Here is a 26,543-nt window from a genome sequence, read left to right as displayed (position 1 = left end):
AATTGTATTATAAAAATTTATTCAATTAAATTTATTCATAATTATAATAATGTTTCCTTCGAATAATCCTCTTGCGTTCCTAAAAATAACCGTTTCTTATGTCTATAAATTTATAAATACGTCGCTGTGACTATACTAAGTTTACATATAAGCGTAAAAGTTAAAAATCAGTTTTGGGATCAATATAATGATATATACAAAATTATAAAACAATTTTGTGTCTCCGTATTCTTGTACTAACTCTACATTTGCAAAAAGGAGTAAACAATTGCAACAATGATACATTACTGATATATTAAGTCTATTAGATTCGACGTTATATTGATTCTGCAAAAAGATTTCTAATTTTTTACGTTGTTTAAATCAGATTTTGACTAAAAATATATGTTTGTTATTGTATAAGTGACAACTAGACAAAATATATAGGGTGTTAGTGCGCTTATATATTACTATAATTACCACTATTGCGTAAATTTTCTTTCGAAGATTGTATGCTACTTATTGTTAATTATCAATATTTATCTTTATAGTAAAAAGTTCTGCCTATATGGATAAGCAAACGATCGAAAAACATAAAGTGCAAGAATTGTACGTCCGATTCCCTGTTTGTAGTTTCGTATTCAGTAAACGACACCCTATATGTATTGTATAGCTTTAGATCGTGGTGCTTTGTAAGATACACATATAATCCAATATTAGAGAACTTGTTGATATCATCGACCACTGATTTAACGAGGGCCCCTACCTGCACGCTTAATAAGGACATTTACATAATAATGTGTGGACGTAGCAGAAAAAGGAAGCGATTAAATTAATACAAAAGAAAGAAAAAATAAGGAAAGAAATTATAAATATTTGTATAAATAAAAAATTGCACACATGTCAAACAACGACGGACGTATTTTGTATCTTACAATGTTACATTTTTCTATGAGTTTTTCTTTTTATCGCGGCTATTTACAATTTTATATGTATTTTGTATCAAAAAGCTTCATGGAGTATCGTAAAGCATATGCTTAAATAAGTTGCGTAAAATGTTAATGTAATCCTGGAACTTGATAATCATTACTCACACTTCCCACAATTTTAGGGGCCCCCTATATATAGTATAGAAAGGAAAAAATAACGAAACAAATATATTGTCATCGATGCCTTGCATAGGTAGTTAATGTCAAATTATAGATTAAATATTTGTTGTCAATTGTAGGACGATGTAGGAAATAGGAACAGCGATTGTAATGGAAATTGTTAACACGCTAGACACATACACATGCATATATATGTATATTATGCATACACACGAGTGTACGTATGTAATAGCTGCATAACAGGTCAGTGTAATAATGTAGTTAAAGACAAAAATAAGTTTATGTCCATTTAAAAAAAAAAGATCAACGTACGCGCGTAATGCTCGTATTATGTTATTGCTGCTAAATTTTAAGCCCAATATCAATTTAGCAGCTCTTGTCATTAATATTATTATTTAATACCGTTTCGAAATAAAAAGAATTTTTAATAAAATTCATTTTTTTTATTACTTGGTTTAACCTTATTATTAACTAGATATTTAGAGGGTAAAAAGCAGATGACATGTTACTTTAAATATGTTACAACTAAAACAGTAATAAATAAAGAATATTAGTCACATGTATAGGTTTATAAAATTTAAAAATAAATTTTAAATCTGGTTGTAGAATTTTTTATATTTTTTCTGATAGGATTTGTCAATAATATTACAATCATCACAATTTTACAAATGTAATCATTTTATTGTTACATATCACAATTTCTACTATGTGTAGTGCTGAAAGCTTTTTTATTTAAAAGAAAACCGCAGAGATGCCACAGAAATATGCATGTGTTAAAGGTGATTATATATAACTTTACACTTTTGTTAAATTTAAGAAACTACATTGTTAATATGATATAACCACCATTCTATAGCATTTCCTTGCAGTAAAAATAGCTATCAGCCTTTAATTCGATAAATAATATTTTAATGTTTTACTAGTATCAATAAGAAAATATTTGACTTTCTTTATGATAATCATGTTTTATGTTATATAGCTAGTAAATGTGTCATTTTATTTTCTTTTTTTCATGACATTTATAACAATTTATAATGCACACACAATATAAAGAAAATTCTTATGTAATGATTCAAACGAGCCATTCTTCAATTTAGTATATCTTTAAATAAATAACATTTGTGTTATTTCATTGACAATGCATTGCATTTCTTAAAAATATGCTAAAAAATAAATTATAAATTAATTCATTTCAATTGTATATCATATGTCCATAATTTGAGCTTTGTTAGAATAAATGTAGATATTTAATCTTGGTATCATTTGATCGGAATTTGAGAAACTACATACTATACTATATAACCTTTTTAACATATGTCATTGAAAAAATGTATTATCACAAGCTAAAAATCAAGTCCTATAATGCACATACATTAACTGTAGAAGCTTGAAAATAATATTTATCTTTTACATGACTTAAACCTGACAGTATTTTATGGCTTGATTAACAATAATTATTAATCTTTGAAAGATTCCAGAGCAAAACAAACTGCAAATAAAAAAGTAGACAATTTGAAAACAGCAACATACTTCGGCAAAATACCAATATCGATATTTTAATGATAATGAAAATCATTTAATTTTTTCTTTACTTTCTATAGGTATACATGATTTTAGAAAACATTGTTATCCCTTGCAAAGAATCCTCGAAAATATATTCTTTGTATACAATTTTAACATATATGCTATAGTAAAGGAATACATTGTGGTGACTAATGCCGCTTCTTATAAAATGCAGACTCGATATTTCATTTCTTATCATGCGTTGTTTGTATCTATTTACTTTAACGTTTCCCGATTTTTAATCATGCGTTTCAATCTGCGGTAATTTGAATTCCTTCCTGGGAATCTCGGAGTACAATTTCTGCTGGTAAGATATTTTTTATTTCGTTTTGACGAGGAACTGGTTCATCTTTTTGCACGGGTGCTGTACCATGGTGTTTTTTTTTATGACACATCATGGTTGATCTCGATACAAATGTTTTGCCACATGCATCACATTCATACGGTCGCTCTCCGGTATGTAATCTTTTATGAATGGCCATAGGAGTGAACTGTGTGAATGTTTTACCACATACATCACATCTGTAAGGCCGTTCTCCGGTGTGCAATCTCCTATGACACCTTAACGCTGCCCTTCTGGCGAATACTTTACCGCACATATCGCATTTAAAGCTTTTTTCTCCCGTGTGCATTGTTGAATGAATTTTAAGATCGACTCTTGTTAAAAATCCTTTACCACAAACTTCACACAAATACGGCTTTTCACCTGTGTGAATGCGTAAATGAGTGTTCAGATAACTTTTACTAACAAACATTTTATTGCATACCACACATGGATACTGACGATTATCCATACCCGAATGTATTTTTTGATGACTTTTACAGAGTCCTTTGGTTATAAAACCTTTGCCACAAATTTCACATACATATGGTTTGACCCCGAGATGTCTATTTTGATGATCTAATAATGATTGTTTCGTTTTAAAATGTTGTCCACAAGTGTTGCATGGAAAAGGCTTTAAATCTGAATGTACTCTTTGGTGAAGAACAAGATAACTTTTAGATTGAAAACCTTTACCACATGTGGAGCAATTATAATCATATTGCCCTGTATGTGTAGCCGCATGTTGTGCAAGCCCAATTTTACTACGAAATGCTTTTTCACAAGTCACACACTGAAAAGGCTTTTCACCGGTATGTTTCCGCATATGTTCTTGTAATTTATAATTCGTCCTATACTGTTTACCACATTGAGTGCAAACTTTTGGAGTCCATTTCTGCCTTACTGTTGTTTGTTTTTTTTCTTCTATATTTACTTCATCTTGAGAAGACACTAATTCAGGTTCTGTGATTTGTTTTTCTTTGTCGATTGTTTTACTTTTATATACATCACATCTTTCCTTATGTACATTTAAGGCATCTACACTTGTAAAATATAAACCACAAGGACAACAGCAAAAATATTGTTCAAAATGTGCTATCATATTATTTGAACCTAATGTTGCTTCATTACAAAATGGACACACATACCAATGTGAACCTGTTTCATCAACTGTAGGATTATTTAATGCTGTTTCTAATAATGCATGTTTGGCTCTTTTTGTATATTCTACTAAAATTTCTGGACTTCCAGTTGTTATTTGACTCGTTGATGCCATAGTATTTGTTTGAGAAGTTGTATGCCTAGGAGTTTCACTTTCAACTACACGTGTTTCTTCTATATCACTACCAGTCTCTGGTTGAGCAGGAGCAAAATTCTCATGTGGTACCTATAGATTAAAATTATTTATCAAAGAAATTTGTATATTATTTATATTTCACTTCTATTTAAATAACTTACATTATCTTCAAGTACATTTGCAGGATCCTCTGTGGTTAATCTATCTCGCAACCTATGATATTCTTGTTTTATTGGTACTGATTCATACTTTACATTATCACAATAATGTACAATTGATTCTCGATTTTGATCTTCAGGATTTATTGAAGTAACATAATTTATTCCTAATTGACTCAAATGACCACTAACTGTTAAATTTCCAACTACAGTCATATCACCCTCCAAATGCATTGCTATTTGATGATTAGAAACCTGCAATACAAGAATATACACATTTAAGTTACATTTGAAGCATTATTGCATTCAGAAATAATTTTAAATGAAAATATTGTTGTAATAGATATAGTACAATTTATTTCAGCAAGCATATTAGGTTTATTTGTTCATTTACTTCTCGTATATGTTCATCCACCATTCTAGCTGTATCCCCATCTAAACAGTCGATACCAGTAACCTCAATATCTGTATCTTGTTGTCCTATTTCTTCTTGTGTAACAACTTGTTCGCCAGCTGCCAAATCTATTTCATCTATGACTTGCATAGTATGTATAGTAGGCTCTGCTGTTTCTTGGGGATTTACATGATTTTGTACGTTTTCCATATTATTTTGTATTCTGTCAATATTCCTCTGAATCCTCTTCATTTCTTCTACTTCTTCCAAATCCCTTTTTGATATACGAACAATCTCTTGCTTGGCAATTTCTTTTAACATTTCCATGAATACTGCCTCAGTATGTAAACATTTTTCACGAAAATCAAACAGCTGATCCAATTTATAAGCACACTCTTCGCATACCACTTTTGGTAATTGATCAGTCATAGACACCTAAAAATAATCAATTAACTGACAACACTAATATATTTATTTTTTAAAGAGTATACGAAATGCCATCACAATCTTCAATTTTTTAAAACAACTATCCAGTTAATTAAAGTTAATATATAGATTTCCCCTTATCATGAGGAGTTTGTGAAACCTTGCACCAATTTTCTTCCTCTATTTATAGTTAAATTAGAAAGAGGGGGTGAAGACAGAGCACTGAGGATTGCAGTGAAATTGCTACTGTTTGTGCATGATTTTACCTGCACTGGCAAACATGCGGCTATTTTCTTGTCAATGTTGCGCATCTGATCGCCGGCTTCGAAGATCGGTAATCCCATTAGAATACCCGTTTTGGTCGCACATAAACGACATAAATAATCAAATTCCTCGACGACGGCCATATCAACAGAATGAAGAGGATCGTTTTTTTGCCAGATTAAACGAAGTTACTTGAAGGACCGATCGGAACGATTTTACTTTAAGAAACCCAACAGCCAAGGTCTTTTACGTGATTTAAAAAACTTATGCCGTGCATTACGACATTCCCTAATTCGCCTCCTGCTGATCTTCAGTTGAAAACTTCTCTACTTTATAGATATGCATTATCCGGGGATATTTGTCAAGCGAGTCTGCGTTCACACCATCGGAGACAATCAGTCGTGGCATCCGTAGCGGGGGAATTAACTTGCGTTGCTCTCTTTTCATCTAAAAAGAATTTGTTTCGTAGGTGGCGCACTAAACAGCCAAAGACTGAAGCTTTTTTCAATCGACTAACGAGCTATCGAATATCGAGTTCATTTACTATTGCATTTTTGAATGATACTTATTTCAATAAATTTAACTAATTTACAGACATCTGCAATAATACTAAAAACAAGAATCTTTATACATATCGCATTTTAAAAAATTGTTATATAGTTGATAATTCATTAAATTATACATAACCTTATTAATACTGCTTCGTTATGGAAAAAGTTTCTATTTCAAATTTGATTTCAAATATATACTTTTATTAATTTATTAAAACTAAGATATACTAATAATCTTTTAAATGAGGGAGAATATATTAAATGTTTTTTTTTTAATATTATATTAAATATTGAAATATTTTGTAAAGAGAAATAAAGAAAATGTATTAACATAGTTATATGTATGATATAAATCTACGTTTTTATTAACTCTTTATTTAAATATAATAAAACAAAGTAAAATGATCAACGCCATTTTATTTTTTAATTACGTTGTAGGTTAAATATATGTCAGTTTCTATAATATTTGCAAACGTTAGTTTTTATTAATGATTTTTACATACTAGTATTTATTCATTACTCATTTACGAATGTATCGCTATATAAAAATGATTTACCTGAACTGCTAACAAAAATGGCGACAAGTAAATCGGGGAATCAACAAAAAATAAAATTAGCGATAGAACGAAATAATTTAGATGAAGGCATTGCCAGTGAGTATTTTTAATTATTTCTTGCATGAATTAATTATTATTTACTTTAAATGCTTATTATAAAATGTCACGAGTTTATTGTTTACATACTTAAATTTTAAGGTTAGGTGATGATTCCTTTATTTTAATCACCTTGATTAACCTATTCTAAGTAAAGATATACATTATTTTGGCATTTATGGACTTGACCTTACGTTAAATAAATTTAATCCTTTCAAAATATGTAATTTTTTTTTAAATATAGTTTCTAACTTAAAAATAATTAAAATACATTACGATTATTTTTTCTAATTACAGAAAAAGCTAAAATTATAAAAACAAATTCAGAAGCTCCACGATTGTGCCCTTATTTAGATACAATAAATCGCCAATTTTTAGACTTTGATTTTGAAAAACTATGTTCAGTATCATTGTCAAAAATTAATGTATATGCTTGTCTTGTATGTGGAAAGTACTTCCAAGGTAGAGGTACAAACACTCATGCATATACACATAGTGTAGCTGAAAGTCATCATGTTTTCTTAAATTTACATACATTAAAATTTTATTGTTTACCTGACAATTATGAAATAATTGGTAAGAAAATATTATTTGACTATTTTGTTTATATCAAAAGATAATGGTATTTCTTAATAAATAACTGTTACTCAGATTCATCATTGGATGACATAAAATATGTTTTAAATCCAACATTTGATAAAGCACAAATTGCACAATTAGATAAAAGTGATAAATTATCAAGAGCCATAGATGGATCGCTATATTCTCCTGGTATTGTGGGAATGAATAATATTAAAGCAAATGATTATTGTAATGTTATTTTACAAGTGAGTCAGTTTGAAATATTTAAATTTCTTTAATTCTATCTTATGAGATAATTATAAGAGTTCAATATTTTAGGCACTTTCTCATGTTACACCTTTAAGAGATTTTTTCTTAAGAGAATCTAATTATTCTCATGTCAAGAGGCCACCTGGAGACTCTTCTTATCTTTTAGTTCAACGATTTGGTGAATTAATGAGAAAATTATGGAATCCCCGTAATTTCAAAGCTCATGTCAGTCCACATGAAATGTTACAAGCTGTTGTTTTATGGAGTAAAAAGAGATTTCAATTTACTGAACAGGGTACAAATAAAATTATATTACAACAAGTAAATCACTTTTTTATTAATAACTTTTATATATTGAAAATTCAATTTTCAGGTGATCCAATCGATTTTCTTTCATGGTTTTTAAATGCCCTTCATTTAGCATTAAATGGTACAAAAAAGCGTGATTCTAGTATAGTGTATAAAACGTTTTTGGGTCATATGCGGATATATACACGAAAAATACCGCCACTTGAATTGGATGAAAGTCAAAGAAGTGAATTACTTCATACGGTAGAATATGGCGAAACTGTAACAGAAAGCCCATTTTTATATTTGACATGTGATCTTCCACCACCACCTCTTTTCAAAGACCAATTTACTGAAAATATTATTCCTCAAGTAAGTATCGAACTATAAGCTTTGATCATCACAGTATCAGAAAACTTATCTTTTTTTTTTATTATAGGTCAATTTGTACACATTATTGAATAAATTTAATGCTGTAACTGAGAAAGAGTATAAAACATATAAAGAAAATTTTATGAAGAGATTTGAAATAACAGAACTTCCTCCTTATCTCATACTTTATATAAAAGTAAGTATATAATGACGTATTAATATTATATGTTCATCTTTTATTTTATTTTTTTACAGAGGTTTACAAAGAACACATTCTTTGTGGAAAAAAATCCCACCATAGTTAATTTTCCAGTTAAGTACGTAACTTTTAATAATATTATTATATGACAATGTGAAAGAACTTAAAAATATATACTGCTTTCAGGAATGTAGATTTTGGAGATATTTTAACACCTGAAGTAAAACAAAGACATCCATTTACAACATATGATTTGGTAGCAAATATAGTTCACGATGGTGAACCTGGTCAAGGAACATATAGAGTTCACATTCTACATAGAGCAACTGGTCAGTGGTACGAGTTGCAGGATTTACACGTAACTCAAATTTTGCCACAAATGATAACATTAACTGAAGCATATATACAAGTATGTATTAACAACGAACATTTTGAATAATAGAGGGAAAATATACATATGTTTTTCTCTTTTTTCAGATTTATGAACTAAAAAATGATGTATATTCGGAAAATGGCAACAATTAAAGAAGAAGAACGATGTGATAGACGTAATTTTATAAATAAAATGTTTCAATTTTTCACTTTACCTTATTTTTTATTTCATAATATCCCTAATAAATCAAAGATAATAAATAATATAATAAGTTTAAAAACTGACGTAAAGATACAACACATGAAATAATTCACTACAATTTGTAATAATTTCTATATTTCAAAATCGCAGATAGTTTGTTAAAAGTTATACCTAAATTAAACATTTATCAGATTTTCTCGTGTCAATCATTTTATTAATAAGATTATCGTAAATTCGAATTTAGTAAAAAGAAAATTGTGATTGCTAAATCCTTTTTACATGTATATGTATAGCATCTAACACTACGGACCGCCGATCGTGTCGAAAGCTGCCGAACTTTGCCGAGAAGATCGGAAGTACAAACTGGAAGTACAGTCGTGACGATCGGTGGGGAGAATCGGGTTTGGTGGGGATCGGAGTGTCGCGCCGAAGCCAAAGCGAACCGGAGTAGAGTCACAGCCGGCCACGCGAGACGGTCATGAGCGAACGTTTTCTACGGTTCGCGGTTTTTTCATCGTTCTTTCGGTCGTGCTTTTTTTCCTTTTATTCGTAGTGTACCGGGACAACGTTTTTCGTATATCGTATCCAATCGCGTTAGTGATACTGACGTTTTTCTCTTCCTAGTCATATAGTCGATTGTCGCGAGTGATTTTTTTCTGTGTGTACATACATTGTGTTGGCTAGTGTGTTCTCAGCACGTGGATTATTGCTGGTGGGATCGACGTTTGCTTGAACGGTGAGTATCCTTTCTTGTTTCCATAAAAACTTTAAAAAAGTTCTTTAAGTTTCCTCGCGCATGAGTTATAGCTTACAAGATACATAGATTTACAAATATTCGTGAGACATAATCATTGGAAGATAGGATGTATGTTTAAGAACTTTCGAAAATTATAATAGTTTGTTAGCGGTAACGGTTTTGTAATATTTTGTGTGACCGACACTTGAGAATCTCTATTACCTTTAAAGCGTTCCCGCGTAAGGTTATATAGTGGATGCGTATTTGAAGAAACTGTTGTGGTGTTCTGACGAGTGGAACATCTACAAACCGAAATGCATACACTAGAAAAAATTTACTGTGGCTACTTTTATTTTCCAATGCAGTGTCTTTTTTTATCAGATTCTACATTTCATTTTCATAGTATGAAATTCTTATAGTCATATGAAAGTGAAATTAAATGATACGTACATAAATGGTATAATAAGTAAAATAGTACGAATACTCTTTATAGCTACTGTTTATACATATGTGATTGTTTTGATGTACTGAGTTAATTCGAATACGCATTCATTGTAACCATAGCCTAAGATTGTTTTGTATACAAACGCGTAGAAACTTATTTCACTATCAACATGTGGAAGACTCGAAAAATTGAAGCGGGATAAAAACGCGGGACCCACGTTTCGATGCTAATTCTCTTATGGCTCGGTTATTCTTGTACACATTGACCACGATTATTCCGATTTGTGTCGGCGTGTTGGCAATACACGCTACCTTCCAGTAACCGCCCCGAATACCTGTTTCATGCGAACCTCAAAAAAACTGTCTGATTGCGTGGCCTCCGTGGCGGAGGAGCGAGTTTGAACGTTCCTCGGTTAAAAAGAGGGGAGGTACGTTGACTCTCGAAGAAGCTGCGAGTTTCGGATTCCTAGCATCTCGCTTGGTAATCGTTGCATCGCGTAAACCAGTTTCCGCGTGCGAGAGGATCTTCGATGACATATTGAACGTACGTCATCGGCGTCGCGTATTATGTATGTGAGATTGCCGTTTTTCTCAACTTTGCGTTTTTTACATACCACAGGTAGTATCTATGTATGTTACTACGGACATAAAATATGTTAAATGTTGATTATTTTTTGTGTATTTGTAAATTAGGTAGAGTTTTATGATAAAGAGATTAACGTGGACGCGAAAGAAATATGGCGTCCGAGATCTTTGTACACATTGATGATTAATACCTAGATATTTTAAAATATTTTATATTTTGAAGGAATTTTACGATATAGCGAGTATGTCTGCTGTAAATATGATCTTGGATTTCGTTGTTAGAAAACGATATTTATTTTACGAATTAAACATTTAATCAATATTCGAATTTGGTACAGAAAAGGAGATAAGAAACGTTTATATGAACCCTTAGTAATAATTTTATCATAGAATGTTGTTAATCTACCAATTAAAAAATGGATTGTTATATCGAATACAAATACAACCAATTAGAGTAGGTAAAGAAATTCGTACGAAGAATATCAGATAGTGTCATTCATCGTCACAAAGATGGGGTATATTTCGAAAAATGAACGACAAGTCAAAAGAAGGGGCAAAAATCGCGACGATAATTAGGAGTTGGTAACAAAGGGCAGGAATTGCGCGATTTTCCTCGCGTATATGTAAACCAAAGGGCTGGATGGGAAATTCTGGAACTGCAGAGGATGTCAACGACATGACTGTGGAATGTTTTAAACGTGGGTAGTGTATTAAGCAGAAATACATATCGTATGATGCACCGTTTCGCTTTAAGATCTTCCCCTGACGCTCACGTTCTGCTATGCCTAATATTTCAACGTCTCCGTATTTTGTTAGAGCCGCGTATGTAGAGAGAAGAGCAAGAAACGCGCCCGTTCTTCTCTCATGTCGCTTTTTAAGTTCGTGTACTTCCCCGCGATCCGCTCATGGACGTAAAAACGTGTCAAGGATGGAGATCATGGTTGTATTCATCTACGAGAAACATCCTTGAGGCACTTAAATATCGATTGAGGATACAGGAGTGCGTTGTCAAATGCTTCCTGTCGAAGCTGTTAGAATATGCGTACTCGTAACACACCTAGTTCTTTGTTTCTTCCACGCACTATTTTATTCAGTTTGAAAATGTAGTGATATTTGAAGCATTTCTTTCTTCTCTCTTTCTCTCTCTCTCTCTCTCTCTATCTCTCTCTCTCTTTTTTAAGGAGCGTATATCAGTTTACTACTCTTATAGGAAATTTTATTGATATTTTTGAGAAGAGTTTATAAATTTAATTTATTGTTTTTGTAATAGTTAATAGTACGATATTGAAAATAAATTGGATTTAGATGGTTTTTACGAGGGTGGATTTATATATAAATATCACTTACACTAAATATTTTTGCGTTTGTATTAATTAATATTAACAAAGATTGTTAATGATTACTAGTGATAGCGAAGAGGAAATATTAGCTTTTTAATGAAACTAGTTTTAATTTATTTCCCTCCAAACTGGATTTACATTAACTTTTGGAAAAGGAATATTATTACATTTGTCCATCGATATTCTGTAGCATTCTGATGCAAAACAAGGTGATAGTTCTAATTTGGAAGCATTGATGGCTAATCTATGAATACATAATTGGAATGGTATTTAGTGACTTTTTTCCGAGTTTTTAAGTCCATAATGAAGTCGATTAGATAAAGGTATCTTCTCGTTTCTGGATAATTAAGCAGAACGATCGTATTTTTGGTAGTGATGGAAGATGTGGAGTATGCAGCTTAGCATGTTTTTACCGGCTTGAATCTTAAGCTTATTAGGATACTGACATTACTGTCGAGTATTCAGTCGCCTAAGGGCATATAGTCTTTTTTCTTCTGTAAGTTAGGCGAGACCGTTTAACACGTTTCCATACACGCGTATCGAGATACGTACGCGTAATCCATTCAGTATCGAAGAACAGGAAATATCGTGTATTTTACTCTGTATTAGTAGACTGTGGATATGGCTCTTGAAGCACATTATATAATACGTTAATTCGAAATAATGAATTATTGAACGTATAAAATTCCAAGGAAAACAGGATACTTCTTCTCGATACGATGTTTCTTAAATCTAAATTATATTTATCCTATTCCTTCCTAACTCTTTCAAGATTAAATTCTTTTTATCCTATGAGAAAAATTGTTTTTTCATCAATTATACATCATAGAAACATATATCTCGTGATTTTGTAAAGAAGGCATAGTGTACTACAACTCGAGATCAGTTTCGATCAGATCGAAAACAAATACATTCATCGGTTAGTTAATTAGTAATTTATTAAAGTTCAATGTTTCGTACGCGTAACATTCCCAGTTTAATTATACGCGTATAAGAGCGTAAAATATTATACAAGAATATTTGATACACATCTTGAACCGAGTTAGACAAAGATCCACAAGAGCAAGTGCAATACGAAACCGTGAAAGTTAAAGATTTGCAATCCAAGTGTGTGTAAGGTTCAAGACTATAACAGCGTAAAATAGTCCGTGAAAATATTTAGTTCGACATATATGAAAGTATAAATCGCTATTTTCAGTCTACAAAATCGTAAAATATTATACCTCGACTCTTATATCGAACCTGATCCAAGAAGAATCAACAACCAAAAACTTTCTATATCGTGGCGGAAAACTCGGGTGATAAGAGAGTCGCAATTACAGAAAGAAAGTTGGTGCCCGTAGGTATTAAACGAGGGATCTCTTCTTTTCCTCCATTCATCGACGGTTCACTACGAGAGGAGGCTACGATTGTTTTCCCTCGGTGCAGGAAGTCGCTCGCACGCGAAATAAATCTGCAAGTCGGAGAAAGTTGTGGGTTTTGTCGTTGCCTTCATCGTGGCATCCTGGTTCTCCGTTGGTCGTTGAATGTGGAGTATAATGTGACACAAAGAACGTAGCCCTCGTCGTTGCGTGCAGGTAGATAGAAGGGAGAAGAAACTGCACGAGGAACAGCAGGTGCCCAGCTGTTACGTTGTAACACCTATACGCATCTGCCTATAGGCGAACGATTAAGGCTACGATGGAGTTTGTCGTCGGTGAATTGGGTTACACTGGTCACGTCGCGCGAAGATTATGAGGTTCTGAGCCGCGGAGTACCCAGCAACTCCTCCGTATCTCGGAACAGTTAGAAGTCGATGGTCCGATTAGAATTCCACGCAGAACCCCGTATTATCGCCTGCCTGACCGTGACTCGAACGGAGTCTGCCTTTTGTGTTTTTACTATATCGTTATTTCATGGTGATTCTGTTACGCGTTTGTAGATTCCACGAGGTATTAAATATCCGTGCTAGATATAGTTTCGTAAAGGAGAATGACTGCTTAATCGTAGAAATTTTCTGCAGATTTTCGTACAACAGGCGTGACTCTATAGTAGAGTCTTTGGAGTTTTATAAAGATGTTTTTAGTAATTTTGCTATGAAGTTGTGCCAATATTTGCGCTAAGTATTATTTTACTATGCCGTAGATAACTGTTTAATTGAAGGAATTTTTCTTTTATATTTACACAATGGAGATGATGCTATAGTAGAGTTTTCAGGTTTTTTAAGGAAATTCTTAGTAGTTTCGCCACGAAAGAAATGTTTTTTCCTTTATTCACGAAGAAAGCTTTCACAGTTTTATTGGAATTAAAGAATTTTTGGTAATTATGTTATTATACCATCTGAATGTAAAGGAGTTAATTATTCGATGAGGGAAATATTAAATAGATGTGAAACTTTGCTCCTCTGAACGAAAATTTTCGTTAGTACTTTATTCACTGGACAAGAAATAGCAGTTCCAACCAAAAGTTGCCTATTAAGAACGTTAATTTGCACGCTTTGTGACGTAATCACGTTACGTGTATGCGGTACGCAAACGTTGAAAACGTTTTGATTCTCGTGAAAAGATACGAATACGTATTGTAGGAAGCACATGTTATCGTACCTAATATCTAGAGAATCTTCCATGCATAAATACCAAAGTCACACACGCGTATTGCACTGTTAAATGTTGCAAAATTATAACAAATAATCGTAGAACTATTTTTTGAACCAATGATTTAAGCGATTTTAATGAACGATTCTTCTTCAGAATTTGTGAAGAAGACTCCGATCTATTTAGCAGTTGACCAGTCTTTAATTAGAAATACTTACACTTATTTTAAACGTATGATTAGTTTCTTTACGATATATTTATGAAAATGTTAAGACATTTTCATCAGCTGCCGCTGCATTAGACTGCGTTAATCGTCATTGAAACTCGTTTTGCCAGCATTAAATCCGCAAATCTAAGGATGGCCGGTGTTTTCTGATACAACAGACGTGGAACAGCTTGTAATGGTCGACTGCTTCCTGATCTTTTGACACTTTCTTTTTGCGAGAAGAAAGTAATATTTGCCAAAGGATTTACGTCTTCCTTAATAGCGAATTGAAGCTGTGCAAAAGTAACCAGGAAATCATTTCATTAATCCCCCTTGAGAAATGCGCGTCGCTTAATGTACCATATAATAAATCGAAGTTCAATTAAACGAAGGCGAACATGCTTGTAAAGGGTAGTCAAAGATAAAAACTCTTAGAACTTCATGAAAAACTTTATAAGCATCCTTGTAAGATTTCATTTCATCTTATAAGAAATCCATAGAGAAACTGAAGATAAATTCCAATCTAGTCAATTGCAAAGAAACAAATACATTTTTCATGACTGTTGGCCATCGATAGCGTGAAACTTCTGTCTCAAAGGAAACAAAAAGAATGAGAAATGAAGAGAAACAGGTTCAAAGCCACTGTATAACGAAATAACGCGTTTGCGAGCGTCTCATTCGTTTCTTTCCAAGTTACACAGCTTTATTTCCTCTCGAATGATCGAGATCGAAGTTTGTTAGACAGTTTGCTATACACGAAGAGAATAGAGATTGCAACTTTGGAACGTCGTGGATAGATTTTCGAACGAAAGAATGTCGCTCGAAGGCAGTTTCGTTTTTCCGTATAGCTATCTGCGAATTCATTTGGAATTCGCGTATGTTACCTGCACGACGCTTCTCGCCCAGTTGACTAGCGTCCTAGAATCGCCCACAAACTGGGACAAACAAGCGCCTTTCGCAAATTTTGAAATCTAGGACGGCCGTCTAAAAGGAAAACTTCTTCTTTGATGGAGACCTCGCGCTGTTTTTGCATAAGAGAGAAACTGATTGGTTTTCGTTCGGGTAATAGCGACGTTAAACGAGCCAGACTCTTTGAACAGATGTTTTGGTATGCGAACAAGTGACGATAGAAACAACGGGGAAAGGTTGTTAGTGAAATTCGAAAAGCGAAGTGTGAATATTTACGGTTCTTCGATGCTACGTCATGCTAATTATGTTATAGATGAATCTTAATCCACGCTATAATCCTTATTATCTCTTCAAATAATTGTAAACTATCTTTTCTAAATAATATTAATTTTAAATAATTACATCAAGCTATCGAGGAGCCGTGAATAAATTTCTGACGAAGATAATTTTCTATTTTGCTGAAAATGGGAATGTACGATAGGATGAATAATAGAGTTTAACGGCACCTTGAATCAAGAAACTGAGATCGTATCAAGTACGTTAGGCCTGCGGGTCGCTTGTTTGCGTAATCTCTAAGTCGACGTTAGGATTCTGTAACAAGTTGTACAGGTGTTGAAAACATAGTGTTTATCCTAGTTTATACGTATAAAGTAGGATGTTGCAATTATACAATTCGAGGAAAAATCTCTTTGGTAACATCTTTCTTCTTTACGCTCGTAATATTTAAAATAGTATAGATATACAATATGAGATAAATTAAAAAGATTATGTAGAATATGAGAAAATTGGGCAGAGCGAGAACACGTATAAATAATTTGCTAAAAATTGTTTTCGGGCGAAGAACAATTTTTAATTAATAGTCGTAAAAATTTCGAGGACGGAAGCACTGCATATTATTTTTTTTTGAAGCGATATTACGTCTCTTTTTTAGCTCGACAGCAAACAGCGTATATTGCAGTGATTCATTCAGTTTTAACGATTGTCACTGATTAACCTCATTTAAGCTAATGACTTAATCATATGTATTTTAACGATGTATTGTAGCTGCACCTTCTTCGCTATCCGACAACTTCAAACAGTCATTTTTTCCAAGAAACAATATCGCTGAAAAAATAGTGGTTTCAAGCTTCGATTAAATTCTTCAACGTTCGCTTCGGGAGAAATATACGATGTAGAAACAATACGAACAATAGATCTCGTATTTTACCCTTAAAATAACATAGACAAATAAACAGAGAAACAAATATAAAAATTTCGTAGAATTTTAATCTTTGCGTAAGCTTTATCGGAAAATAGCAAGTACATCATTCATAACTTATATTTATTCGGAACTATTGTTACTTTCGAAATTTCTAGAATATCAACTTTTTTGAATAATCTATTCCAAAACTGCATGAAAATAGGAAAAGACGCGTTGTATTTTTTATTATCCTAATAGATCGCATACAAAAATAAGGAGACACAAAGAAGGATCGAATATTTCGTGTGCATTGTAAAACAATTACACGACACGCAAAGTACGTACCCCAACCTATATATATACATATTCACTGAAACGATAAAAAAGATAAGATCATTCAATAGCCTAAAAGGAATTAATTCTAAAAGCAAAAAAAAAAAACAAGAAGAAACTAAAATAAACTGTACGCAATCACGACTTCTGCCAAGAAAGTCGTGGCAAAGCGTGTCGACAAAAAAGACACTCGAGCGAGAACAACAGAACGATGCGAATAAACAGTCGACAGGTGGAAAAGCTGTAAGGGCGTTGTTGGCCCTGCCGGCGCGACGTGACGCGCACACTTTCGGCGCTCTTCTTTACGCGATGATTAGAAGCGGAAGGACACCGTCGTGACACGTGCAGATTGAATACAATGGTCACGGTGTACCCTCATTTACGTAATGCACTACGAGAAAGAGACAATGCCGTCTGGCGCTTCTCTCGTTTATGATTCGTTGCCCGGGAGACACGAAAAGAAAAATTACAGGGTGGTTCGTTGCCGTGTCGTTACCGCCTTTCGGACGTGAGATCTCGAGAGTTTCTCCATTTCTCTCGGTCCTTTGCCTCGTATACATATCCTTCCTCTCTTCTTTCAACGTGTTAACGCGTATTTGCCTTTTACAGAGTGCAAGAGATGGAAAGAGATTTAAATGCATCCTCGTAGTCGAGCGTGTAGGTGCAACCGCCAATGACTCGATTTCTCTGGAGACTGTTTTTCTTTTTCTAGCTTTTTTCTCGTCGTTTTCTTTTTTCTGTGGTCGTCTGATGCGTTGCTACGCCACCGACAAGCGGAAATCTGGTCGGCGGAATTGCAATTAATTAAAAAGTTAAACGGCTCTGATGATCGCACGCCGCTTCTAGCGCGCCTCTTTCGTGATAGTTATTACGATTTCTTTCTCTTTTACTTCTTCTTTTAACGAGCTCGCGTTGCCGGCTTCGGTAGACTTCCTTTTATTTTTCTACTTACGATTAAGTAGCTGCCGAACAATTAATCTTATTGCGATGAAATGGATGACAAGAATCACGCGATGTTGGAAGAATATTTGAACGAACGCTCTTTTTTAGCGAGATTTACCTTTTCTTTTTTTTGCAAGAGTAGTGGATTAGATATTATTGGTTTGTTACACGCTAAAAATATCGTTAGTTTTGGGATATCTTTAGAAATTAATCGTTTAATTAATTAATGACGAGCTAACATGAGAGTATACTCTTTCGTCTAATAAAATTATACTATAATATTTATTAAGAATAATATCACAGTTAAAAAATTGTATTAATCTTTTTTCTTCTTTTTAACAGTAAGGAATTTCTATAAACGGTACCTTATCGAAATGCTTTTATCGAAATGTAAATAATAAGACACGTTATTTTGATGTCTTTTAATACGCGTAATTTAAATTTATAAGCCGCTAATTTCACAAACCAATAACGGATCCTGCTTTTAATTATATTATTAATTTATTATTAATTTGTACATTTTCGTCAAATTCAAATTCATTATTACTATCTATAATTGACCAAAGTAAGTAACCTAATATTTATAAACGGTAGTGTATTATTTAATTGATCATTAATTTTTATTATGACGTCTGTGAATATTAGCATTAATAGATCCGTAAATGGAAACAGAACTTGATTTTTATTAATGTTTGACGTTAACGTTTAATGAAATTACGGCGTTAAAGCTAGTCTTAAAATAAACGCGTATCGTGTTGAGCATTTTGAATCAATGGTAATAACAAATTCTCTTCCATAAATGATGCGCGAGATGATGCTATTAGACGTTTGACGGGTGCACATTGCAGATGCATCGATTTTCTCTAAAATTGCTTTGCACCTGTACGATCGATAAATGACACTACATCCACGTGAGGTTACGAGGAAGTGCTTCCTCGAAGAAGAAAGGCGGAAGATTGACTTCTTCTTTCGTGACAGAAAATGGTCTGAATGAGACATCACGGAATGGAAAGGTCTGAGTGGCAAGGAATAAGAGACTTGTATGCGTGTGTATATGTAGTTTCAGCTATCGAAAAAGCGATCGTGCTTATTCTTTGGAACGAAAATCTCGTGATACAGTCAAATTTCCTGTCTCTGGTTGTTATGTAAAGGAACAATCGGAAGTGAATTTGCGCGAGTAGATATATGTTAGAATTTTTAAAAATAACCAAAGTAACGTCTAATTAGAATTCATGCGATATTTTTTTTTTAGTACAATAAAGAATGTCTCTCTTTTTTGGAGTGTTTGTGGGCTTTTTAATAATTTTTTAATTTAGTTCGACGAAATTCTGATTTCGTCTAAAAGTCCATCTATATCTATTTTTTATCATTGTTTAATTAATTGCGATTTGGAAAATTTTAGAGCGAATGATATTATCTATCAGGTTATTTCACGAGTAACATCGATTCGTCTAATTAATTCGATTAAAAAATTACCAAAAAGTGGAAGGAATAGTTCTCGTTATTCTTCAAAATAATATTTTTGTGTTTTAAAGTTTTAGATATAAGCATGACGTTACTTACGAAATGATTTAATATTATCCGTTTTTCATTAGAAATTTTACTTTCGTTAAAAAAACCCATCTGGCAAACGTTTGATAATAATAATTACACGTTATCTTTCAACTGTTACGTATGTTTAAACGATTTGAGTGAAACGCAATTGCGCTGGTTCGAAATACGAAACTCATAGTCTGGAAACTCTGGAGTGTTGATACTACGTCGTTTCTAGAAGCTATGTGTAATAGTTGGTCGAACAGTTTTTAATTTCGCTGAAACGGAAAAAAACTTGCCGTCTCTGATTGATTTTACTATAAAAACATCTAATAATACGACTTCCTTTCATCTTTTCGTTATATTTGAGAACGTATCTTGTTCATCTGTCGGTAGTCTCTTTGCTATGTGTAGCAAATAACAGGAAGGCGTACGTAGGGTTTCATATAGAATATGTATGTACGTAGTTTCCCATTGTGAATATAAATCTTTGTTACGAATTTATACGATGTCGGATCTCTTAGTATTTCTAGGTAACTAAATTTTCTTCATAAATATACATCGCTAGACAGCGTATAAATAACAGGAGAGACATAGCAGCAGGTGGAATGTTCTGTAAGGATTTTATTGTAAAAGTTTGTAGGGAGATATTATGCTTGTAACATTGGATTAGTGGCGAGTTATGAAATGTTAAATAGCTAGGATTCACCAATGTTTAACCATTTGTATCGTTGCCAGAAAATTAAACAGTCATTTTTATTTCGAATATTTCCTCCAGTATCTTCGAAGGAGATTAGCGACTTTTTAACAATTAGAATGCTTAATCTACGTTAAACTTGTACTTATTAAAATACAGTGCAAAGATGTCTGACAGATATCGAATAGCAGATACGAATACATAAAATTAGAAATGTCTCTTTTCTAACGATTTCATCGTTATGCTGATTGCTCTGTTAAATATACGATATTTTCAATTGTGACAATATTCAGTGCACTTTCATTTTTTAAAATTTAAAAATTGCATGCCTGATGTATGCATCTTTGAGAAGATGTATCTGGATTTATGTAGTTCAAAACGATTTGGACTTTATGAGGTACAAATTTAAATAGATTTGATTAGAGGCAACGCGTGAAATAAAAAAGTTGTATCTATAAATTCAAATTATTTAAAGATTAAGCGTACATTCACGTTACTACAGGTTTATTATTTTAGCGAGCGTTCGAAGTGTTAAGTATGCGGTTATTATGCGATATATGAAGAACAAAACGCATAAATATTAAGAATAGATAGAGTTTTGATAGCATGCTCGATAAATTATGTATCTGACTTATGTGTGCCACCTGGGAGTAAAAAAGAGACGAGTTATTCGAAGAAACGGTTGATGGAACGAAAGGAAGGGTAGTGAATCGATTGGCTGTCGGTGATGGCGTGCACCGGCCCTTCAGGCCGCCCTCCGTGAATCCGATATAAAGGCTTCTCAGTGCACGTGTATGCACACGTCATAATGTATGCAAGTGTACAGATGCAAGGAAGGAACTACGTGTATGGGTGGTTCGTCATATGGGTTACCTCGAAGCAAGATCGCGGCTAGAGGGGCAGGCTAACGGAAGTGGGAATTTTTCTACAGTCGCGTTTCAGTAATTTCTTGCGAAAAATAGGGAACTTGAAATATTCCATCGTAGTAATTGGTATCTTGATAACGTTCTAGCCCTTGGGACCCACGATCTTTTGTTTGAGAAGCAAAGATTGTGATCGGGGTCCACTTTCTATAGCTTCATTTTTTTTCCCTTCTTACCTGCGTTCCTTATATATTATATATTATAATTATTCAAACCTATTTATTATGGAAATCGATGCGTTAATTTCTTTCTTTTCGTTTAGTCATGGCAAGCTATTTCCGTAGAAAATCGAGCAATTTCCTGGAGAAAAGAATTACAAGGCAATGAATTTCAGAGATATTTGAATCTATTTAATTCTGTAAGATACAAAAAAAAGTAAATTTTGAACGAATAAAGCGAAGAATTTCGTATTTTAGAACTTGAATTGTATTTATGATGGGCCAGTTTGACCTTTATTGAAATTGATAACGTAGTCACGATCTAGTTGATGTTCGTTCAGGCGTTTTGTCTCTATCAAATGGTCTAATACATCATCAGTGTTCACGCTTCGTGCACGCTGCGCTATATTAAGTAATCCTTGAGTATAGTGTCACTGGACTGTGATCATCTTGTAACGAAATCGTCAGTGAAAGCTTGATGGTAGCAATTTTCTCCAGAATAAATGATATACAATGAGCTAATGAGCTATTGATACTATCATGATAGTTAATTATTTATTCACAGAAAGAAAAACTCGTAAATTTCGAGAGGCAACCTATCCTTTTGTACTTTAAGTTTCTTCCTCGTTAAACTTTATACGGTCTACTCTAATAGTAGATTATTAGATGAAATTTTACCTCTGAAAAACCTGCTATAATAATTGCATTAATTCGTAATTAACAAGTAACCTAACAAATTCTTAATCAAGTTTTAGATGTACACACATGTACATCTATCTATTCTTTTTAAATAATTAATAAAATGCATCTACCTTAAATGAGCTATGTATTACATTTAATAATAACTATTACCGACAGTAATGATACCAATAGTAATTTTAAAACAGGTAATCAAGCTATATAATTAATTTTTAAATAATAATTAATACTACGTCCATATACATGTATACCAATCATGTGTAGCACTTCAAAAAATAAATTAACTATGTGTAATAGTAGCCATTAATAACGCTAATAATGGTAATTCAACTGTTATTAACTTAAAATTAATATATGTATCTATGTCCCTAAGAATTTTTCCCAACGTCTGCTCTAATATTAGTTCCCCGTGCATACCTAAAGCGGTACGTGTTTTCAGCTCGTAAATTACCTTCTTTTTGGCCCAGATGCAACATTTCCAGTTGAAACCTTCAAAACTGGACCAGTCGTTTCTGAGTCATCGTGTATAAGTCACGATGACAAACCGTAGCTGCATACAGAGGGGACTATTGTGACCCACAGCCTACGTTTTCCGTTAGACGTTATTATCCGCACCACCTGTCTTAACGTGTGCTCTTCCCCTTCTTCCGTTATCTCTCTCCTCGTATCTAGTCGCTCACCGTCTCTTTCCTATGTCCGTCCTTCGTATCCGAGCGTCCTCCTTTTTCCTTCTCTCACTTTTTCTTACGTACCGGTAGCTAATGTTACTTCCTTACGATCCTCCTCCCTCTTTCGTTCTATCTGCTACCATATTCGTTTGCGTTGTTACACCTGCGACTTTAAAGGCTCGGTGAACTGTTTTATTTAAATTGCACACGTTGACCGTCGCTGTCAGGTGGTTGCCTGACCAAAATCGGGAACGCTGTTTGCGCTCTCTGATGAGTTTCCAACGTGTTTCGCCGGTTAGATACGTCACACTGACGCCTACCCAGGGGTGGGAAGCCTGGATCTAGGTCTAGGTGGTTTGGAAACGATTTAGAGTTTCTGAACTATTTAAATGAGTTTGCGTACGACTTGCTTTTCTCTGTCCTCTCTTTTAAACCTTTCAGGTAGTTCCTTTTTAATTAGTGATACACCGAGAAATAATATTTAGCGAATGAAACAATGTAGGTATGTGAGAGGTTGATTGATAATCAAAGAGAGAGAGAGAGAGAGAGAACAATATAGAATCTTCGTTGGTGGATGGAAGGACTGTTTAAACAAGTTTATGTACGTCTGGTTTTGTTACTTTATCTTTTCTTGTTCAAGTAGTTTCTTTCGATCGGTGATGCAATGTTAGGTGATGAAATAACACTGGTATTGAAAGAACTGATCAATCATTCTGTCTTTAATAATCATTAAAGATAGAAAAACATAGAGTTTTTTTAAATTGCTGAATGGTATAAGTTGTTGATCGATGTTAATTGTATCTCTTTTTCGATATTTCTTCTACTTTGTGCAATTATTTTTATTATGCAATTTCGCGCGTGGAAAACGAAGCAGATATAAAGAATAAGTAGGATTTCGATAGTGTACTATAAAATACGTATCTTGTGGTTTGAATGCAAATTGAAATTATTCAATTAGGGCATTTTAATTGCACTTTTTTTTGCATCTGTTCTCGACTCGTGCAATAATTGGATGATCTCGTGTGTGAAGAATGAACCACATACTTACGTACAACACAAAAATGCATAATTTAAATTTCCTTGTTTATTTAAATTACATAATACATTGAATAACTTTAAAGAATATACAGACGTAAAACAATTCATGATACAATTTATGGAAAATTTTATAACAACAGAGCTATACTAGAAATAATTGCTTCTACGATCAGTCGTCATGATCGATACATAGATAGAAAGCGTTCGTGTTCTTTAAGGAGAGCTTTTAGAAATTCAACCTTCGAATTTTTCCACCCACCATTCAGCTTCGTTACGAAAACGGAACGAGTCCTACGCGTGCTACGTTTAAGTACGTGTCACAATCTCGTTCGCATAAATCACTCGTTGAAACGTATTTTAATTACGGGGCCATGTGCGACAACTGTAATAAATACACGCGTATGCTGATTTGCAGAAGTATCGCTAAGAAAATTAAGATTAAGACTTTCAAATAAACATATTATTCAACATATTGAATACGATACATCGTAATTTTCTTTTTAAATTGTAATTTTTAATTGTCCATATTTATACAATATGATAGAAGAAAAATATTTTAATAATTATTCCTTAAATCTATGATTTTTTTGAATGTAATGAAACATTTAAAGCCAGTCAATTTATGTAATTAAAAAACAATGGAAGGAATAAATAGAAACAATACTGGCGTGAAAGAATATTCTTCGTAAACTTTTTAAATTTCCGAAATCAATTTTTCTAAAAACAAAAGGGATCAATATTATACGTAAATTCTACTTTATTTCAAACTTTTAACTTAATTTTGCAAGAGTTTATTACTATGGATAATTTCTGTTTATCGATATTAATACACCTATACGCAAAGTCAAACTTTCCTCCATTCCACGAGAAGTTTTATTTTTAGAATTTATATAATTCTTCTAACAAGTTACCTAGCTCACCGAGACGTTGTTTACGCTGGCCAGTGGAACCGTGCTAAATCCTCGCGAAAGTAGCAGAACGTCGTGTGCCACGGAGTACAATGGCGAGGCGATGTTGCACAACCCTAGGGCCCTACTGTCGTTGAGCAGTCTCTGGAACTGGGAGACCACTTAGCAACCTGTGAAATTGTGCTCTCGAATGAATATCCAGGGTGTTAATAGATATATGGGACACCTTTTAAGAATCGAGTCTAGACACTGAAACAAACATAGAAGTTGATATACAAAAAACTGTACGTTACACAGAAATAATCGAAGGTAATTAAATATATCGTGGCGCGTTATAAAATACCATATAAATCACAACTATATTTTGGATTCATTACCCAGATGAAATCTAATTTAATCCTACTCAAACCTAATCCGAACGTTGAAAGATACTAACGCCGAGTGGCGATTCTACATAGAAGTGAAATTACTTGGAAAATCGATCATGGCAACGAAATCGGTGTGGTGTACCCTTTCCTGTATAAGTAGTCAATCGAACTTTGCTTGGAACTGAATGGAAACATCCGTACCAATGTCCGGAAGTTTCAAACACCTGACGTGCTTCTTGCGTTCGACATTACGTCGCCTTGTGGCGAAATATCCGTACCTTGTGCGCTGTGCTAAAATGATTAACCGTAGAACCATACTTTACCGTTAATTAAACTTTGACTAAAATGTGCTGTAGACTGTTACTCGACGTTTCCATTCAATTCAATGGCGATGTTTATCGACAACTCGTGGAAAAACCTCGAAACCAGTTCAACCTTCGGTCTGTACATCACCTTCGAGAGGTCCTTGCTTCCGGCCAATTGTACCGCTCGATCGCTTCCGGTCTCACGCTTCGCATAACTTCTCGTCGCTCGCATCATCTCCTTCGTTTCTTCTGTCGCGTTTCACTGCTCGGAGATTGCACGGAATTTCTCTGGCTTTTAACCGCTGCCGGTAATTCAGACCCGAAATGCCTCTGTGGAATTTCTGCGGGGTCCTTCGACCGGTTGTAGGAACGCAAAGTAGTCCGAGGAGCGACAAAGAGACCATCATTGTATTTTCACTGTCGTTGGATTAATTCGCTGCTCTGTTAGGCGGAAAATTAGTCAGAGAGCATTGTTTTAGATAGTTGAAGGAGTTGAACGGGGAATAGGAGGTATTGAAGTAATTCAGAGTCGGTTTGGAGCTTCGAAATGTATAGCTCTTCGTTTGAAGAGACTTCAGCCCCTTGCAATTGAGAAGCATTTCAATGCTTCTTTTCATCGACATGATAATTAACAAATAATTTCATATAAATTCATGAGAAGAACTTCGCAATTTTTTTATTTTCAAGTTTCTTGTAGTTGGAGACATTAGTTTTTATCATATATATATAATGGTAAAAAGTTTAAAGGGTTAAGGGTTTAATATAATTTTAGATTCAGATACAGTTTCAAGATTCTAAGGAAATAGATCTGTAATAAAATATTCAAAATCTTATCAAACACACAATTAATAACTAGCTGTCAACTTCATTTTCTAATTACAAGATTGTGTCTATTCTAAGCGCTCTATGTTTTATGGATAATAAGAAATAAGCTTAAAGTATAAAATAATATCAGCTTCAGAATCTAATATAAAGATTTTCTGCGAAGATTTAATACAAACTTTCTCTTTGATCCCGCA

At 33.4% G+C, this 26,543-nt stretch overlaps 3 protein-coding genes across 6 annotated transcripts in view; 2 read left to right on the top strand and 1 right to left on the bottom strand.

The window, feature by feature from the left end:
• Positions 1 to 1,747: 1,747 nt before the first annotated feature.
• LOC100743630 (zinc finger protein 157) lies at positions 1,748 to 6,823 on the bottom strand. Of its 4 annotated transcripts, none has more exons than XM_033321592.1 (6): positions 6,807 to 6,823; positions 5,515 to 5,959; positions 4,823 to 5,257; positions 4,432 to 4,683; positions 3,436 to 4,360; positions 1,748 to 3,357 (listed from the first exon to the last, which is right to left on the bottom strand). In XM_033321592.1, exons 2-6 carry the CDS (start codon positions 5,653 to 5,655, stop codon positions 2,903 to 2,905), a joined length of 2,208 nt encoding a protein of 735 aa, XP_033177483.1. In that variant the 5' UTR covers positions 5,656 to 5,959; positions 6,807 to 6,823; the 3' UTR covers positions 1,748 to 2,902. The 4 variants fall into 4 exon arrangements, with proteins under 4 accessions (XP_033177483.1, XP_033177484.1, XP_033177481.1 ...); XM_033321593.1 differs by having other exon boundaries at positions 3,448 to 4,360; XM_033321590.1 differs by having other exon boundaries at positions 1,748 to 4,360; positions 6,807 to 6,821.
• LOC100743507 (U4/U6.U5 tri-snRNP-associated protein 2) lies at positions 6,534 to 8,992 on the top strand. The gene is made up of 9 exons (XM_003490706.4): positions 6,534 to 6,716; positions 7,014 to 7,292; positions 7,368 to 7,543; positions 7,617 to 7,842; positions 7,921 to 8,207; positions 8,275 to 8,403; positions 8,463 to 8,524; positions 8,593 to 8,815; positions 8,884 to 8,992. The coding sequence occupies exons 1-9, from the start codon at positions 6,638 to 6,640 to the stop codon at positions 8,929 to 8,931; spliced, it is 1,509 nt and encodes a 502-aa protein (XP_003490754.2). The 5' UTR covers positions 6,534 to 6,637; the 3' UTR covers positions 8,932 to 8,992.
• A 419-nt stretch (positions 8,993 to 9,411) lies between these two features.
• Positions 9,412 to 26,543, top strand: part of LOC100745022 (rap guanine nucleotide exchange factor 2) — a 248,845-nt gene continuing 231,713 nt past the window's right edge. Inside the window, exon 1 of the mRNA XM_012387379.3 lies at positions 9,412 to 9,716. The gene's annotated coding sequence lies outside the window, so the exon portion shown is untranslated. The remainder of the gene's footprint in view (positions 9,717 to 26,543) is intronic.

This window comes from Bombus impatiens, unplaced genomic scaffold (assembly GCF_000188095.3).
Source record: "Bombus impatiens unplaced genomic scaffold, BIMP_2.2 scf_0466, whole genome shotgun sequence".
Classification (NCBI taxonomy): domain Eukaryota; kingdom Metazoa; phylum Arthropoda; class Insecta; order Hymenoptera; family Apidae; genus Bombus; species Bombus impatiens.
This window is presented reverse-complemented; position numbering and strand designations above follow the sequence as displayed.

Coding starts and splice junctions, on each gene's coding strand:
- LOC100743507 (XM_003490706.4), top strand. CDS start 6,638: ATGGCGACAAGTAAATCGGGGAATCAACAAAAAATAAAATTAGCGATA. Junction 8,208..8,274: donor CTGAAAATATTATTCCTCAA/GTAAGTATCGAA, acceptor TTTTTATTATAG/GTCAATTTGTACACATTATT. Junction 8,816..8,883: donor TAACTGAAGCATATATACAA/GTATGTATTAAC, acceptor CTCTTTTTTCAG/ATTTATGAACTAAAAAATGA.
- LOC100743630 (XM_033321590.1), bottom strand. CDS start 5,655: ATGGCCGTCGTCGAGGAATTTGATTATTTATGTCGTTTATGTGCGACC. Junction 5,258..5,514: donor CCGCATGTTTGCCAGTGCAG/GTAAAATCATGC, acceptor GATTATTTTTAG/GTGTCTATGACTGATCAATT. Junction 4,361..4,431: donor CAAATGTACTTGAAGATAAT/GTAAGTTATTTA, acceptor TTTAATCTATAG/GTACCACATGAGAATTTTGC.